The 16,989-nt window shown below is 45.9% G+C and overlaps 1 protein-coding gene across 2 annotated transcripts; it reads left to right on the forward strand.

Moving 5' to 3' along the window:
* Window positions 1–4,222: 4,222 nt before the first annotated feature.
* On the forward strand, window positions 4,223–16,989 carry rgs19.L (regulator of G-protein signaling 19 L homeolog). Of its 2 annotated transcripts, none has more exon segments than NM_001086709.1 (5): window positions 4,223–4,342; window positions 13,242–13,360; window positions 14,297–14,371; window positions 14,602–14,836; window positions 15,856–16,986. In NM_001086709.1, coding segments are annotated over 5 exon segments (663 nt in total). In that variant the 5' UTR covers window positions 4,223–4,297; the 3' UTR covers window positions 16,045–16,986.

Raw genomic sequence — 16,989 nt, forward strand, 5'->3', positions numbered from 1 at the left:
CCTGAAAATGCATACTTTTTTGTTTTCAGGCTGACCTCCACTACACTGTGTGTGCCTGCATGCAAGCAGAATTTGCACTTTTCAGTACAGACCAACGAAGCTGGGGCACAGAGTGATCCACTTCTCTCAGCCTGCAAAAAAAATGCTTTGTGTATCCTGACCCTTACTCTTACTGGCATTCACTGAGCTGTACAAATCAACAGAACTTGGTCAGGGAGTGGATCAGCTTCTCTCAGTCTGCAAAATAACATAGGCTGAGAGCAGCGGAGCCAGCGCTCTGTGTGCCCTCAACCTAAGGTTGGTTAGCACATGTTTATCAGTGGGATTTGGACTGAAAGCAGACAGAACAGGTTTATCAGTGGGACTTTGGCTGAAAGTAGGCAGCACAGGTTTATCAGTGGGACTTTGGCTGAAAGTAGGCAGCACAGGTTTATCAGTGGGACTTTGGCTGAAAGTAGGCAGCACAGGTTTATCAGTGGGATTTGGGCTGAAAGCGGCAGCACATGTTTATAAGTGGGACTTTGGCTGAAAGTAGGCAGCACAGGTTTATCAGTGGGATTTGGACTGAAAGCAGGCAGCACAGGTTTATCAGTGGGATTTGGACTGAAAGCAGGCAGCACAGGTTTATCAGTGGGAGTCAGGCTGAAAGCAGGCAGGCACAGGTTTATCAGTGGGATTTGGACTGAAAGCAGGCAGCAAAGGTCTATCAGAGGGAGTCAGGCTGAAAGCAGGCAGCACAGGTCTATCAGAGCGTGTCAGGCTAAAAGCAGGCAGCACAGGTCTATCAGTGGGAGTCTGGCTAAAGGCAGGCAGCACAGGTCTATCCGAGGGATTTAGGCTGAAAGCAGGCAGAACAGGTTTATCAGTGGGAGTCAGGCTGAAAGCAGGCAGAACAGGTTTATCAGTGGGAGTCAGGCTGAAAGCAGGCAGCACAGGCTTATCAGAGGGAGTCAGGCTGAAAGCAGGCAGCACAGGTCTATCAGAGCATGTCAGGCTAAAGCAGGCAGCACAGGTCTATCAGAGCGTGTCAGGCTAAAGCAGGCAGCACAGGTCTATCAGAGGGAGTCAGGCTGAAAGCAGGCAGCACAGGTCTATCAGAGGGAGTCAGGCTGAAAGCAGGCAGCACAGGTCTATCAGAGCGTGTCAGGCTGAAAGCAGGCAGCACAGGTCTATCAGTGGGAGTCGGGCTAAAGGCAGGCAGCACAGGTCTATCCGAGGGAGTCAGGCTGAAAGCAGGCAGAACAGGTTTATCAGTGGGAGTCAGGCTGAAAGCAGGTAGAACAGGTTTATCAGTGGGAGTCAGGCTGAAAGCAGGCAGAACAGGTTTATCAGTGGGAGTCAGGCTGAAAGCAGGCAGCACAGGTTTATCAGAGGGAGTCAGGCTGAAAGCAGGCAGCACAGGTCTATCAGAGCATGTCAGGCTAAAGCAGGCAGCACAGGTCTATCAGAGGGAGTCAGGCTGAAAGCAGGCAGTACAGGTTTATCAGTGAGAGTCAGGCTAAAGGCAGGCAGCACAGGTCTATCTGAGGGAGTCAGGCTGAAAGCAGGCAGTACAGGTTTATCAGTGGGAGTCAGGCTGAAAGCAGGCAGCACAGGTTTATCAGTGGGATTTGGACTGAAAGCAGGCAGCACAGGTCTATCAGAGGGAGTCAGGCTGAAAGCAGGCAGCACAGGTCTATCAGAGCGTATCAGGCTAAAGCAGGCAGCACAGGTCTATCAGAGGGAGTCAGGCTAAAGCAGGCAGCACAGGTCTATCAGAGGGAGTCAGGCTGAAAGCAGGCAGCACAGGTCTATCAGTGGGAGTCAGGCTGAAAGCAGGCAGCACAGGTTTATCAGAGGGAGTCAGGCTGAAAGCAGGCAGCACAGGTCTATCAGAGTGTGTCAGGCTAAAGCAGGCAGCACAGGTCTATCAGAGTGTGTCAGGCTGAAAGCAGGCAGCACAGGTCTATCAGAGTGTGTCAGGCTAAAGCAGGCAGCACAGGTTTATCAGTGGGAGTCAGGCTAAAGGCATGCAGCACAGGTCTATCTGAGGGAGTCAGGCTGAAAGCAGGTAGAACAGGTTTATCAGTGGGAGTCAGGCTAAAGGTAGGCCACACAGGTCTATCAGATCGTGTCAGGCTAAAGCAGGCAGCACAGGTCTATCAGAGGGAGTCAGGCTAAGAGCAGGCAGAATAGGTTTATCAGTGGGAGTCAGGTTAAAGGCAGGCAGCACAGGTCTGTCAGAGCGTGTTAGGCTAAAGCAGGCAGCACAGGTCTATTGAAGTGAGTTGCATGTCTCCGCCAATGATGCCTTATGGGAGAATTAAAACTCTAATTTTTGGTATCTAGGCAGTAAGGCATAAGACAAGTAAATACCTTGTGATTTCAGAAGGCTTCATTTTGCATGTAATTGCTTGTGAAGGGTTTTTTTGGCTTCTTTTAGTCCTTCTCACCCTAACCAGGTTCAGTTTTCCATTTTGCTACTCTCCAAGTCCTACCCCCTCAGAAGACATGTTCCAATATCTTGCACTGATTAGATCTAACAAGATCAAAACAGGCTGTCTGCAAGTTTGCTGTGTGTATAGCATGAGACAAGTAAATAACTTCTGATTTCAGAAGGCTTCACTTTGCAGGTCTATTAGAGCGAATTAGACTGAAAGCAGGCAGCACAGGTTGGCTATGAGGGGAACACTTTCATCAGATTGAATGACCATTGGGCCTGTGCATGTATTCCTTTTCACATACAGTCACTATAGGACTGAGTCTTGCAAACTGGTGCCCACTAATCCTCCCTGTTCACTGAAAAGATTTTAGACCTGTGAAGAAAATCTTATTTTTAATTCAAGCAGAAACCCCTTGAATGAGAAAGAGGATTCTTATACAGGAACCAGCAGAGCTGAAGAAGCACAAAGAGAGGTTCTAAGATTAAGTGCAGAGGCAAAAATTCCTACAGGGAAATGAAAAACCCCAAAAGGAGGAACTTAAAGAGGACACTCAGCACTCCCTCCATCTTACCTCTCTCTCTGCATTAACCTCTGCTCTCCTGGCAAAAAAATTCCACAATCTCAGTAGTTCTATGCCAGGGAGAGTCACAAACTGCCAACCAGCCTGCCTGTATCTCTGTTAAGGGAGTTACAAGTCACAATCAACCAGACTTCGGAGAGAAGTGAGAGGACAGACTACAGTAGGGGGATACAGTACTATGGGAGAGGTACAGGCCCGGACAATCTGTGGGTTCTGGCAAATGCCAGAGTGGCTGCTATAAAGTACCATAGAAAGTCAAGATTTAGTGGGCTGGTGGTAGCTGTTTGGGCCTCTGTGTGGGCTGAGTGGGCCTCTGTGTACCTGAAATGCCAGGGCCTAGTTTCATTCTCAGTCCAGGCCTGGGAGAGGATATTGTACAGAAGGGACGATTAGGTACTATGGCAGAGGATAGTGTACAGGGAGGTAGTTACAGTAATAGGAGATATGATATAATACTGAGGATGGATAGAGTACTTGAAGGGAGGATAGAGTACTTTGGGAGAAGATAGCATACTAGGAGAGAGGATAGAATACTTTGGGGAAGGATAGAGTACTTGGAGGGAGGTCAAAGTACTGTGGGAGAGGATACAGGACTATGGGAGGGAATATAGTACAGGAGGGAGGATAGAGTACTAAGTGGTAGGAAAAATACTATGAGAGAGGCTAGAGTACTGGAGGGAGGATAGAGTACTGTGGGAGAGAATAGCATACTAGGAGAGAGGATAGAATACTTTGGGGAAGGATAGAGTACTTGGAGGGAGGTCAAAGTGCTGTGGGAGAGGATAGAATACTATGGGAGAGAATATAATACTATGAGTGTAATAGTGTAAGAGGGAGGCTAGAGTACTAGGAGGGAGGATATTGCACTAGGCAGGTGGTTAGAATACTGTGGGAGAGAATATAGTGCTACAAAAAGAGAATATACAGTGATACTATGGGAGAGGAGAGAATACAAGAGGGTTGATAGAATACTATGGGATAGGATATAGTGCTAAGAAAGAATATTATACTATGGGAGAGGACAGAGTAATGGGGAGAGGGTGGAGTACTAGGAGGGAGGAAACAGTTGTGGGGCATAAAGAGAACAAGGGAGCATTGAGTACGTATCGTAATTGGCCGGCAGGGGGCGCTGGCACAGAGCAGGGCTGAGCCTGACGTGGAGGCGCTGCAGGCAGAGAAGGGGCTGGGGGCGGGGCGCATGCGCAGTGGAGGCGGTGGTGGCTCCGGCTGAGTGCGAGTACCCGGGTCTTTCCCTCCCCCTCCCGTGTGTCCCGGTTCGTGCCCAGCCAGGCGGATGTGCTTCAGGAAGCGCCCGGGATCCGCTGCTGCTGCCCAGATTGTGAGTACTCACTGGGGATCGGGGAAGATGGGAAGCTGCATGGCCCAGGGGGAAGGGAAAGGGAGGGGAGACCGGGACTACTTGGGGATGGATACAATGTAACTCTGTGTCCTGAGCTGATACATTGTATTTCTCTCCTGTGTACCGTGTGTGGGGGTAGTGTGTCCCGGCTGCACAGGAAGTGAAACACTGGGGGTTGTGTTCCGTGTGTGTGTGACTGTGTGTGTGTGACTGTGTGTGTGACTGTGTGTGTGAGAGAGAGACTGTGTGTGTGTAGCGGGGGGTAAACAATGGGGGACATTTGTGTCGGGCCTTTAAAGTAAAATTACAATGTTTATTCTTTAAGTGAAGCTGCCGCATCTGGGGCCAAGGGCTGAGTTTAGGTTCAGTGCTGCCCCGGGCACCGAATATCAGCCTGTCCCTTCCCTTAGTGATCACATTGCATTCATAGTCCTGCTGTCTTGTGCCCACACTAATGTAACTAATGTATTGGGACTTAAACACCCTACACATGCCTATATGTAAGTATGACCCAGACTGGGAAAATAAGATAAATATCTAATATCCTTCCCAGAGATTATTATCCCCCTCTTACTATAGGCACAATCTCTCCCTACTATACCTGCTATCCCACAGTCACACTCCCTTCCCAGAGACTATTATCCCACTGTTACTATAGACACCATCTCTCCCTACTATACCTGCTATCCCACAGTCACAGTCCCTTCCCAGAGACTATTATCCACTGTTACTATAGACACCATCTCTCCCTACTATACCTGCTATCCCACAGTCACACTCCCTTCCCAGAGACTATTATCCACTGTTACTATAGGCACCATCTCTCCCTACTATACCTGCTATCCCACAGTCACACTCCCTTCCCAGAGACTATCGTCCCACTGTTACTATAGGCACCATCTCTCCCTACTATACCTGCTATCCCACAGTCACAGTCCCTTCCCAGAGACTATCATCCCACTGTTACTATAGGCACCATCTCTCCCTACTATACCTGCTATCCCACAGTCACACTCCCTTCCCAGAGACTATTATCCCACTGTTACTATAGGCATCATCTCTCCCTACTATACCTGCTATCCCACAGTCACACTCCCTTCCCAGAGACTATTATCCCACTGTTACTATAGGCACCATCTCTCCCTACTATACCTGCTATCCCACAGTCTCACTCCCTTCCCAGAGACCATTATCCCACTCAAGGGCAATTCTGGCCCGTTGCCGCCCCCTCCCCGTGCGTTCACCTTTTTCCGCCAAAATGGGTCGAAGGGGTTCCACGAAGAAGGCAGAGGAGTGCCAGGACGCTAGCGCAGAGCTCTCCTTTTTGCCACCCCTTGTAACTAGTGGGGCACTGCTGTTTTTCAACTCGCCCCACTGGCGCAGAGCCCACTGATCCCACTATTACTATACGCACCATCTCTCCCTACTATACCTGCTATTCCACAGTCACACTTCCTTCCCAGAGACTATTATCCCACTGTTACTAAAGGCACCATCTCTCCCTACTATACCTGCTATCCCACAGTCACACTCCCTTCCCAGAGACTATTATCCCACTGTTACTATAGGCACCATCTCTCCCTACTATACCTACTATCCCACAGTCACACTCCCTTCCCAGAGACTATTATCCACTGTTACTATAGGCACCATCTCTCCCTACTATACCTGCTATCCCACAGTCACACTTCCTTCCCAGAGACTATTATCCCACTGTTACTATAGGCACCATCTCTCCCTACTATACCTGCTATCCCACAGTCACACTCCCTTCCCAGAGACTATTATCCACTGTTACTAAAGGCACCATCTCTCCCTTCTATACCTACTATCCCACAGTCACACTCCCTTCCCAGAGACTATTATCCACTGTTACTATAGGCACCATCTCTCCCTACTATACCTGCTATCCCACAGGCACAGTCCCTTCCCAGAGACTATTATGCCACTGTTCCTCCACGCTGAACAGTGTTTCATATTTTACATACCCGTTTCATATTTCCCATCGCCACTTCATCTAAATCTAATTTATATCCAGGCTGGGACTCCAGAACCCTTCATTACTTTTTAGCAGCCGTTTGCTAGTGGAGACACTGGAATGTTTAGGGTCGTTGTCATGTGACATGGTCCACTTTCCGTTGACCTCCTATCTTTTGACAAATGGTATTACATTATCTTCAAGTCCCTTCTGTTATAATGAAAAATATATAAAGATTCATAGGGGATTCGATGAGGGTGAGCTAGCAAGGCCCTAGTGCAACAAAGCAGCTCCAAATCATAGCATCTCTTTACATGGGTAAAGCATGGGCTTTTTCAGTTATCCAGATCTTCTGGTGAAATGTTGTCTTCTGGAACAATATGCTTTGGACAGATGAAGCAAATAAATAAAATTATTGGGCCATAATACCAGAAATCCTGCTCTTTGCCTGAGTGTTCATGGGAAAACTTCAATCTTGCTTTGATATCCTTTCTGGTAGTCAGAGGTTTCTACTTGGCACCTCTCCCCGAGCAACCTCTTTCTATTGGTAGCACATGCACTGTGCCCATTAATACTGGGGAGAGCTGTCAGTAGGTCCCGTGATGAGATTTTGGAGTTCTTAGAGATCTCTTTTAGCATAGTGCATTCTTCTCTGATGCTGAACTTGCTGGGACAACCTAGCCTGCCTGGGCACATTGACATTTTCTGTAGATCTGTAGATGATCTTCCAGACAGTGGACTGATTGATGAACAATTGTTTGGGGATCTGTTTAAATCCCTTTCCAGATTGCTAGCCATTTATACCCTTCATTCTAAAGGCCCCAGAGATCTCTTTTACTCTAGGCATGGTGATACCACTCACTGAACAAAGAGCAACCAAATGTTAGAATAAGCTTCCTCCAAAATTTTCTTTAATCTGATCTGTTGTATCTCGTCCAATTTTAGGTTTTTGAGCTAGTGATGTGTGTGTATATATATATATATATATATATATATATATATATATATATATATATATATATATATATATATATATATATATATATATATATATATAGGGGCACTTTATCTGTGTGCAAAATGTGCTTGTATGTTTAAGTAAATTATGCAAGTGACTACGCAATTTAATTGGGGCATATGTAATATATCCCCTTTATCGATCAATATTGTTCAAATGAAGATCAAATATATCTGTGTTGAAAAACTAAAAAAATTACTATAGGGTGCCTCCTAGGAACCATATGACCTAGGTAACTTAGCACTATAAAGGTAAAGTTAGGGTAGATTCGAGGGGTCTTGGGAAGAAAAGAAATTTGGGTAGTCCGTTTTTCTCCAGTGTGATGGGAAAGTCATCTTGTTGACTAATGAGCTTGAGATGCAAGATGAGGAGCCTTTCTGGGAGTATAAGGTGATATTTTGGGCCAGATGGTTTGTTGGCATTGGATATGGAAACATGAGGACAGAAGTCTGCCAGGACTTGTCCTCTGCAGCGGTTGAGAGATGTTTACATAGGACTTTGTCGCAGAACAGTTTGAGAAAAGGCAGAAGGTTTAGTGGCTTCAGATGTTGAGAGATGTCTTAATGACCAGGTACAGAAGACTTTGGAAGTAGATGGGAATCTTTTATTGGCAGTGAATGTTGTGTGATAGGGTCAGAGGGTTTATTGGCATTAGATGTGGAGACATGAGGACGGACGGTTTGTTGGCAGTAGAGGATGATAAACTGAAACAGAAGAATTGTTGAAAGAGAAGATAAAGTGTCAAGTCCTGGTACCTACAGAGGTTGAGAGATGATGACCTAGGGCTTGCTGGCAGTACAGGATGGAAGTTGGGTCAAGTCTTAAGCTGCCTATCGATGTGCAGATTTTATTCATTGTGCGACGAAAACTTATTCATTTCAGTCTAACGATCTACCATTCAGATTTAAATAAGTAGGAAAAGGGAAAAAGAAGAAATCAGATGATGATCTGGCCATTAATTGACAGGCCGCAATCATATGAAAGTTGTGTCCGACAAATAGTAGTGACAGTCACCCATTGATATCATCAGATAGGCAATACATGCAGAGATATTATCGTTAGCCGATATAAATCTTTTAACCTGTTCGATAGACTGAACAACCGATTGACAAAAAAAATGTCGGGACACTCCACACACGGTCCGAAAATTGTACAAACCTTTGTTTCGTCCAGCGGTGTTTCTGTGGCCAGCTTTATTGTGATTGGCAAAGGTGTTCTCCAGGGTGTGACAGAGGTTGAAGCCATTACAGGATTAAGAGCTAAACTACACAGGAGATTTTGACCAGTTTTTGTGGTCACACAAAATCTTATTTTATGTAACTAACAAGATCTTGTTACGCAACAACACGAGATTATCAGATCAGATAAAGTTGAATGGTACGGTTTCTTCATGCATCAACATTCAACTGTCCATGTATTTCAATGAGAAGAAAAAGTCACCATCTGATTGTATTTTGTCGGATGAAGACACGGCTTTCCCTTCCCACAGGGGCGGGGTAATGTAGGATAACATGCAGAATTCTTCAGTCAGTCGCATTACTTTGTACTTGTAGGATAGGGGATGTTGATCTGATACCATTAAACAGAATGTCTGGTGTAGTTTAGCTCTAAGTGAGTAGGCCAGTTGGGTAGTAAAACTGGTGGGAGGGACGGTTGGATCAGTGGGACTGGGTGGAAAATTGAGGTAGACCAGAACTGGCAAATGAGACTTTTGGCTTACATTGGTCATATAAAGAAGACCGGACATAGGAAGCTATGTTTTGAACATTGGTTGAGCATTAATGAAAGGGGCATCAAGAGGCTTTAAGCAGAGTTGGCACATAAGATTGACACACAAGATATTAGGAGGGGACCAGGAGAGGTGCTGAAGACCAGGACTGGGTTGCAGAGGAGGCTTTGAGTGATTTGGTAGCTCATCATAGGATGTGACTTTATTTAAATTAGAAATTGGATTGTAAGTTTTTGTTGTAGTTCAGTAAAAGTGGGAGAGGAGGCTGAAAAGGAAGAGGAAAATAAATGTTTGCTTGAGTTTCAGACTCTGTAATGCGCAGACTCTAAAGTTGCTATAGTTGTGTTGATTTGCTGAGTAGAAGCAGTTGAGTGGATGCTGGAAGATCAACAGAAGAGAAAGCTGAGTTGAGTATAATGGGGAAGTAAAGAGGCATAGTATTGCATAGAGGGCAATTTCACTGGACCCAATGCGGAGGGAGGCTTGAGGCTACTGCAATAACAGGAGGGCATTTCTGGAGTTTAGGAGAGGGGTATATTTTGGAGGATGAGACAGTTATTTGGTTGCTACTGGGAACTGAAGTTGAGGGTCTTTGTAAGGGCTTTGAACTGCAGAAGATGTTGAGTGAGTTTCAGAGGGGCTTGAATGAGAGGCAGTGGCTGATGAAACTGAGCAAGATGGGTGAGAGTAGGCGTGAGTTGGTTAGAGAGGTTTGTTAGGTGGGATTAGCATTTGTGTTTGAAGGAATTGAGGATAGAGACCAATAGGAAGGGGGCAGAAGCTCAGGGTTAGTGAGTTTTGGGGGAGGAATTTAGGTGAGATTAGTGAGTGAGTGAACTCCATTGAGGGTAAATAAACACATAGAAATGCGTTAGAAATGACATGGTGGGTGGTGTCAGGGTGCCAGCTGACGAACAGTGGGTGCTGGGGCTGAGCTTTGTGGTTTCTTTTCTATCTGTGCTTCCTGTTTTTTTTTTTTTCATTGCAATTTCTTCCTCTCCCTCCCTAAAGCACACTATTAACCCCTGAGATCCCAGCTCAGCTGGTTTCTTTATTTTTTTACCATTAAACACGGCAGTCCAGTTCTGTCCTTGTGAGACTAACGACACGGGGCCACTTGTTGGCTTCACTGTGTCACATGGCTGTATGTTGTGGGTGTGCAACGCTGCAGTTGTCCCCTCTGTGTGTGTGTGTACACTTATAGGTGTAAAATGGGGGAAGGGTTGTGTGTGTAATGAAGATGGGGTATAAAATGCTCTGTTTGCCAAATGGCCAGGGTATTAAGGGCTCATGGGATAACAGCACTGCTGGATAAGAGTGTTATATGCAAACAGTGACACAGTATATGCCTGTATATCACTGCTCCCACAATAGGGACCATTCTGGGGAACAGAGAGAGGTTGCGGAAAATATAGGGAGTCCCAAGGTGACTTTCTTATTGTGCGACTCCATAAAAGCAGGAACTGCAAGAGAATTACAGCCACATTATAGCCTAAAACAGGACATGCAGTCACACAGGAAAGGAAGTGGCCACGGAACTTGCTCAAGAGCTTGCACTTAACTGTAATTGTAAACTCTTTGTGGGCACTCTGGGGAGGCTTAGTGTAATCCAAGGGAGGGACTTTAAGTTAGACCCAAAGTGAAGGAAGCCTGTGGTAATGATTCAGACACCCAGTGACCCCTGCTGGGATTGCCCCCCAGCGTTGATGGCTCTAGGTATGGCGTATCAGTCCCTGGGCTTGTGAGCGGAAGTTTTGCAGCCGGAGTCAGGAAGTTACATTCTCACCGCAGGATGTCATAATTCCCCTCCTGCCCCCCCACTCCCATCCCTCAATCAGAGGTGATAATAAGTGTGTTCTCATAACTCCATCCCTTACCTTCATGGGACTCCGAGACAGGGAGAAGTCAAGGGGCCTACTGCCAAAATACTCTGTAGTATGCACAGGAGGTGGGAATTTTCCCCCTGGACCTCACTCTCTGCAGGTATGTCTGTATATTTGTATTTATACATATGGGAAGGAGGTGCCATATTGTTTCCCTTAGACAGTACAGTATGAAGGAATAGCTTATTGTGTGCCCAGAACATCCCTTCTCTGTATATTTGTATTTATACATATGGGAAGGAGGTGCCATATTGTTTCCCTTAGACAGTACAGTATGAGGGTATAGCTTATTGTGTGCCCAGAACATTCCTTCTCTGTATATTTGTATTTATACACATGGGAAGGAGGTGTCATATTGTTTCCCTTAGACAGTACAGTATGAGGGTATAGCTTATTGTGTGCCCAGAACATTCCTTCTCTGTATATTTGTATTTATACATATGGGAAGGAGTTGCCATATTGTTTCCCTTAGACAGTACAGTATGAGGGTATAGCTTATTGTGTGCCCAGAACATTCCTTCTCTGTATATTTGTATTTATACATATGGGAAGGAGTTGCCATATTGTTTCCCTTAGACAGTACAGTATGAGGGTATAGCTTATTGTGTGCCCAGAACATTCCTTCTCTGTATATCTGTATTTATATATAAAGGGCAGGAGCTGCCATATTGTTTCTGTTGGTAGAGAACATCATTCTTTGTTCTGGGTAGAAGTCACTGTGTGAGTCTATTGTGTAATCAGACAAAACAATATAGTATTTTTCAGTCGTCCCTATGACAATCATTCTCCGTCACTTTACATTCTATGAAAGCCCCCCCTTCTCGCCTGGTAAATGACTTATAGTTTCCCAGTTTGTCACAAAGGCTGAGACAAATTCCTTCCTGAACATAGAAATATAATAAGGTTTCCGCCCGGAGCGACACCCTACTGAGCCGGCAGAGGAGTGGCACCTTTCTGCCCCTGCCCTCGGTGTCACATTCCCTTCCTGAAGGTGGAACTGGATTTCCCATATAAGGTGCAAGGGGTCGGGCTCTAGTGGGAAAACCTTGGCTGGAGTTTTTTTTTTTTCTGAATTCCAGTCAGTGAGGGAGTTAATCAGCCTATGAGTAGCCACCAATTTCTCCAGGATTTCCCTTAGTGAATTGGTTGCCTGCAGTTAATTGTTATCAGGAGCCCAAGCCGTGTGGAGTCACTGTGGGTTTCATTGTGGCATCTCCGTAATCCAGGGGCAGACTCTGAACTGTTCCTGTCTCTCTCTCCCTCTCTCTGGGTTTTCATTGTGGTTGCTCGGTAATCCAGGGGCAGATTCAGAACTGTTCCTTTCTCTCTCTCGTTTCATTCTGGCAGCTCAGTAATCCGGGGGAAGACTCAGAACTGCTCCTGTCTTTCTGGGGTTTCATTCTGGCAACTCAGTAATCCAGGGGCAAACTCTGAACTGTTCCTCTCTTTGGGGTTTCATTCTGGCAACTCAGTAATCCAGGGGCAGAATCTGAACTGTTTCTGGCATTGGCATAACTACAGTGTGCCGGGCCCCCCTGCAAAACAGTCTTCAGAGGGCCCGTTGCACTGCAATTCCTACTAATTTTTCGGTAATCCAGGGGCAGATTCTGAACTCTCTCTCTCTCTCTCTCTCTCTCTCTCTCTCTCTCTTTCTCTCTCTCTCTCTCTCTCTTCCCCCCCCCCCCCCCTCTGGGCCCCCCTGCAGAAAAAATCTTCGGAGCCCCGGTGCAGTGCACTTCCAGGGGTAGATTCGAAACTGTTTCTTTCTCTTTGGTTTCAGTCTGGCAGTTTAGTAATTCAGACAGGTTCTCTCTCTGGATTTCAGTCTGGCAGCTCAGTAATCCTGGGGCAAACTCTGAAGCTCAGTAATCCAGGTACAGATTAAATGTTTCTGCTGCAGGGAACTTTGAAAAGTAACAGCAACGCGTATGTTTCCCCAGCGGCGATTCACATGTCAGCCATTGGGGGAGCATTTGGAAGGAGAATAGTCACTTGTGCCGAGGATATTTAACATATACTCTCCTCATTTGTCATTCACTCTAATAATAAGCACATCCCTTATTCCCTATCCCGCATTTATTGGTTTTTCTCTTGGAGGCTGAAAGGCTAAATTTTTTTTTTTATTTCTGGATGGTGAGAAATAAAAGTTCACAGTGTACATAACGCAAGAATTGCACCAAGAAAATGTTTCAGAATTTACTGCTCCCCGTCTCCCCCTAAAGGCACTGCTCCCCACTCCTGTTCTAACCATGGAATTCTCTGACTCTCAGTACACAGGGCCTGATCTCAGCGAGTCTCCCATGTCACGATATGACAGGAACCAGCCCATCCGGAACCACCGGTCCAATCCCTGCTGTTTCTGCTGGTGCTGCTGCTGTAGCTGCTCATGGTGAGAAAGTTACAGGGGAAGTGACTGCATGGGGAGGGATGGTGGGAGATGAGAGTCGCCAGGACCCTTGGAATCTGTTAGTAAAGGCTAGAGATTTGTCTGTGATTTAGGATTAAAAGGAGTCATGTTGAAGAGATACTGACACCTGAAATTAAACTTTTTTTTACATCTATTATAATATTGGCTTTGCAAGCTACTTCTAACTTTGCCATAAAGTATTTGCATGATGCTTTTATATTACCTGTCTGATCCCCCATGTTCCTGTATGAGGGGGCTGCCATATTTATGCAGCAGGAGTCCGTTAGCATTAGAAACTGTAACTAACAGGCTGAGATGGGACAGTCAGGTTGGCAAAGTCAGAGAGTCAGGCTTAGGAACTTCAACTAACAATTATATACAAAAACAAACCTCTCAGAAAAAAATTATCAACATGACCTATAGGTAACATTTAATGTACATTCATATGCTAAAATTCATTTTTTAGTGTCAGTATCACTTTAAGTTGCTTTTCTGAAAACTTTTATAGTTGGAGTTTTACACTTATGTTACTAAAGCAGGAAGCATCTCTTGGCACTTCCCTGCTCAACTCAGTACTGACGGGACAAGATAGAAGCGAGTTGGGAATCATTAGTAGACTCTTCCGGCTTTCAGCAAAAGCTTTGCCACTTTAGATGAGGGGCCGCTCTAGTTACTACACATTTAAGATATTGGTGGAAAAACTGCCAATATCGGGAGATAAAATGTGTCAGAGGAACCGTATACAAAGTAATATAGCAGGGTGTTTGTGCCCTTTAAATTGAAAAACAAATTTGAGGCCTCTCGCTACTTTGTATCTGTCACTTTCTGCCTCTGTCCAACCTCTTCTGCCTCCGTTCCTTTCATTGTCCCCCTCCTGTTGCTTCTGACTCTCTCTGTCTCTCTACTTGTCGCTTCAAGGAACAAAGACCGAAACAGACGCCGGCGACTTTCCCGGGACACCAAGTTGGAGATTTTCCCTCACTGTGAAGTTTGGTGAGTGTGATGATGAGGGGGCACCGGAAGCCCCCCACTGACAGGTTCCAACAGTGATGTACTTATGGGAAGGGACATATGATGGGCCCCATGAGAGAATTACTTCTTATTCTTTGGTGCCATGTTTAGTGCAGAGGCTGCTGGTTGCACACATGCCAATAACATCTGTTTTACTGGGGGTGAAGGAGCAGGTGCAACTTTCCTTTTACTCATGTCTTTTCCCCGAATAGTTCCAAACCGAGCTCGGAGGAGGTTCGAAGTTGGGCCGGCTCCTTTGAGAAGCTGATGAAGAATCCGGCTGGCCGGAATGTGTTCCGTGAGTTTCTGCGCACCGAATACAGCGAGGAAAATATGCTGTTCTGGTTGGCATGCGAAGAGCTGAAAAAAGAGTACTGTAAGCACAGTATTGAGGAGAAGGCACAGATGATATACGAGGATTATATCTCCATCCTGTCCCCCAAAGAGGTGAGGCATCTGGAAATCGGCCCGGGGTTGCCTGGGGTTCCAAAAGCAGAATAAATGTGGTACCACTTCCCAGACTGGATAGTCCAGTGTCTGTGGGCCTAAGTGGGAAGTTAGTAGCATTTTGGTCCTTTAGTTCTGTACTATATAGTATTACAGAACTAATAATAACTGTTATAATCTGGGAGAGAGAAGAGGAAGTGTCGGCCTAGGGGGCCACACCCTGAAGTTGCAGGCAGGGGAAGTGAGAATGTTCGGCAGTGATGGGTGCACAGGGGGTGTTCAGACTGAGAAGTGAATACTGAGCTGCCAGTTGATTATCTGTCAGGTTGCTTATGTTTTTGCTAGGCTGCACTGCCATCTAGTGGACAATCTGCTAATTGCAAATATGTTCACACTAAAACATATTCTGTTATTTTCTTTTTATATAGCGATACAAACAATGCTGTGCAAAGAATCCTAGCCCCTAGAGTTTATAATCTGCTTATTGGTGCTATACATAGAAATGCTTAAAGGCAACACACTGTTGAACCACAGGGGTTGTTCACCTAACCTCAAGTATAATGTAGAGAGTGATATTCTGAGACCACTTGCAAATAGTTTTAATTTTTTATTGTTTTTGAGTTATTTAGCTTTCTATTCAGCAGCTGCATTTTCAGCAGTCTATCAATCCATCTGTAGCCTTACAGAGCATTTGTTTTTAGACAGGCCCCATTTGTAAACTGGAAAGAAGAAGGCGGCAAATAATTCAAAAACTCCTAACAATTGAAACGTTGCTTGGAATTAGCCGTTCTGTAACATGCTAAAACTAGTCTTAAGGGTGAACCACCACTTTAAATGTGGCACAGAGGCAATATAACATGGAAATACTGGTATTGTAACTCTGTCTCAACTCAGGGCCGTGACTATTTCGCTGTTAGGGGCCCCGAGTTTTCTGGAGGCAGCCATTGGTGTAACTTCCCATCCCATAAGATGTAAATTCCTTTATCTATTCTCATCCATCTCTGTTGCCCCCTCCCCAGGTCAGCTTGGACTCCCGTGTCCGAGAGATGATTAACCGGCGGATACAGGAGCCGTCCTCCCACACGTTCGACGACGCGCAGCTGCAGATCTACACGCTGATGCATAGAGACTCCTACCCACGGTTTTTAAACTCAGGCATTTACAAGGCGCTCCTGCAGAACATCTCGCGCTCCAGCTCCGAGTCGTAGGGCCACCAGCAGTGCGGGGAGCGGTAAGAGCCCAACACACATTTCAATTTGTTACTCGAGATCCTGAGAGGAGCAGCCTGTGTCTCTCTCTCTCCCACCTCATTATTAAACCTGAAACTGCCTGAGAGAGAAGCCGCACAGAGACTTGGAGACAGTTTGTGGGTTCTGCATTTGGAGAGAGGCCTGATTATGGCACCCTCCTCCCATCACTCCGGACTTTCTCCTGCACCACCCCCTACAGACATTGGGGTGCAGGAAGGCTTTACCTCAGGCTAACAATACTACTGGATACTTCAGGACAGGCTGCAGGCAATGGGTTAGAACTGAGCCAGTAGTTCTGTGCAAGGGAGACTTGGGTTGGACCTACTGCAGTTGGAATGAATGTCTCCTTCTCTAGTGCCATTATAAACAGCACTGACTGTATCTGTACCAGCTGGAGCATCTGGACCTTCTCCCATGAGGCATTTATACGGGGCAATTACCTGTCACAGGGGCAAATAACGAGCTTAGTTTCCTTACGTATAGAGGGTGAGTAGGTGCATGTGTAGGACTGGGACAGGGGGATCCTTGTAGAATACAACAAACCACAGATGCAGCTCCTTGTATTCACGTTATACCGTTGCCAAAATACACAAGCTCCACCCACTCAGTGCAGCACACACCTGGCCTGGGGGAGGGGGCTGTTTACAGTGAAGATTTTGGAACCCCCTGGTTGGGGGGAGGGGAATTGCAATACTCTGGCATCCATTGGGGGTGGGGCATTTTGCCAGTTGCTGTCCAGCCTTCCTACACTTGCCAAATACCCAAGGACTCCTACAGTCAATGTCATCACCTGACACCGCCAAACAGTGTTACTTCATCACCTCCAAGAGATTTTAAAGAACTTTTTTAAGAAAAAAAAACATACATATATATATGAACAAATATATATATATCATATTCTCA

This window comes from Xenopus laevis, chromosome 9_10L (assembly GCF_017654675.1).
Source record: "Xenopus laevis strain J_2021 chromosome 9_10L, Xenopus_laevis_v10.1, whole genome shotgun sequence".
Taxonomy (NCBI): domain Eukaryota; kingdom Metazoa; phylum Chordata; class Amphibia; order Anura; family Pipidae; genus Xenopus; species Xenopus laevis.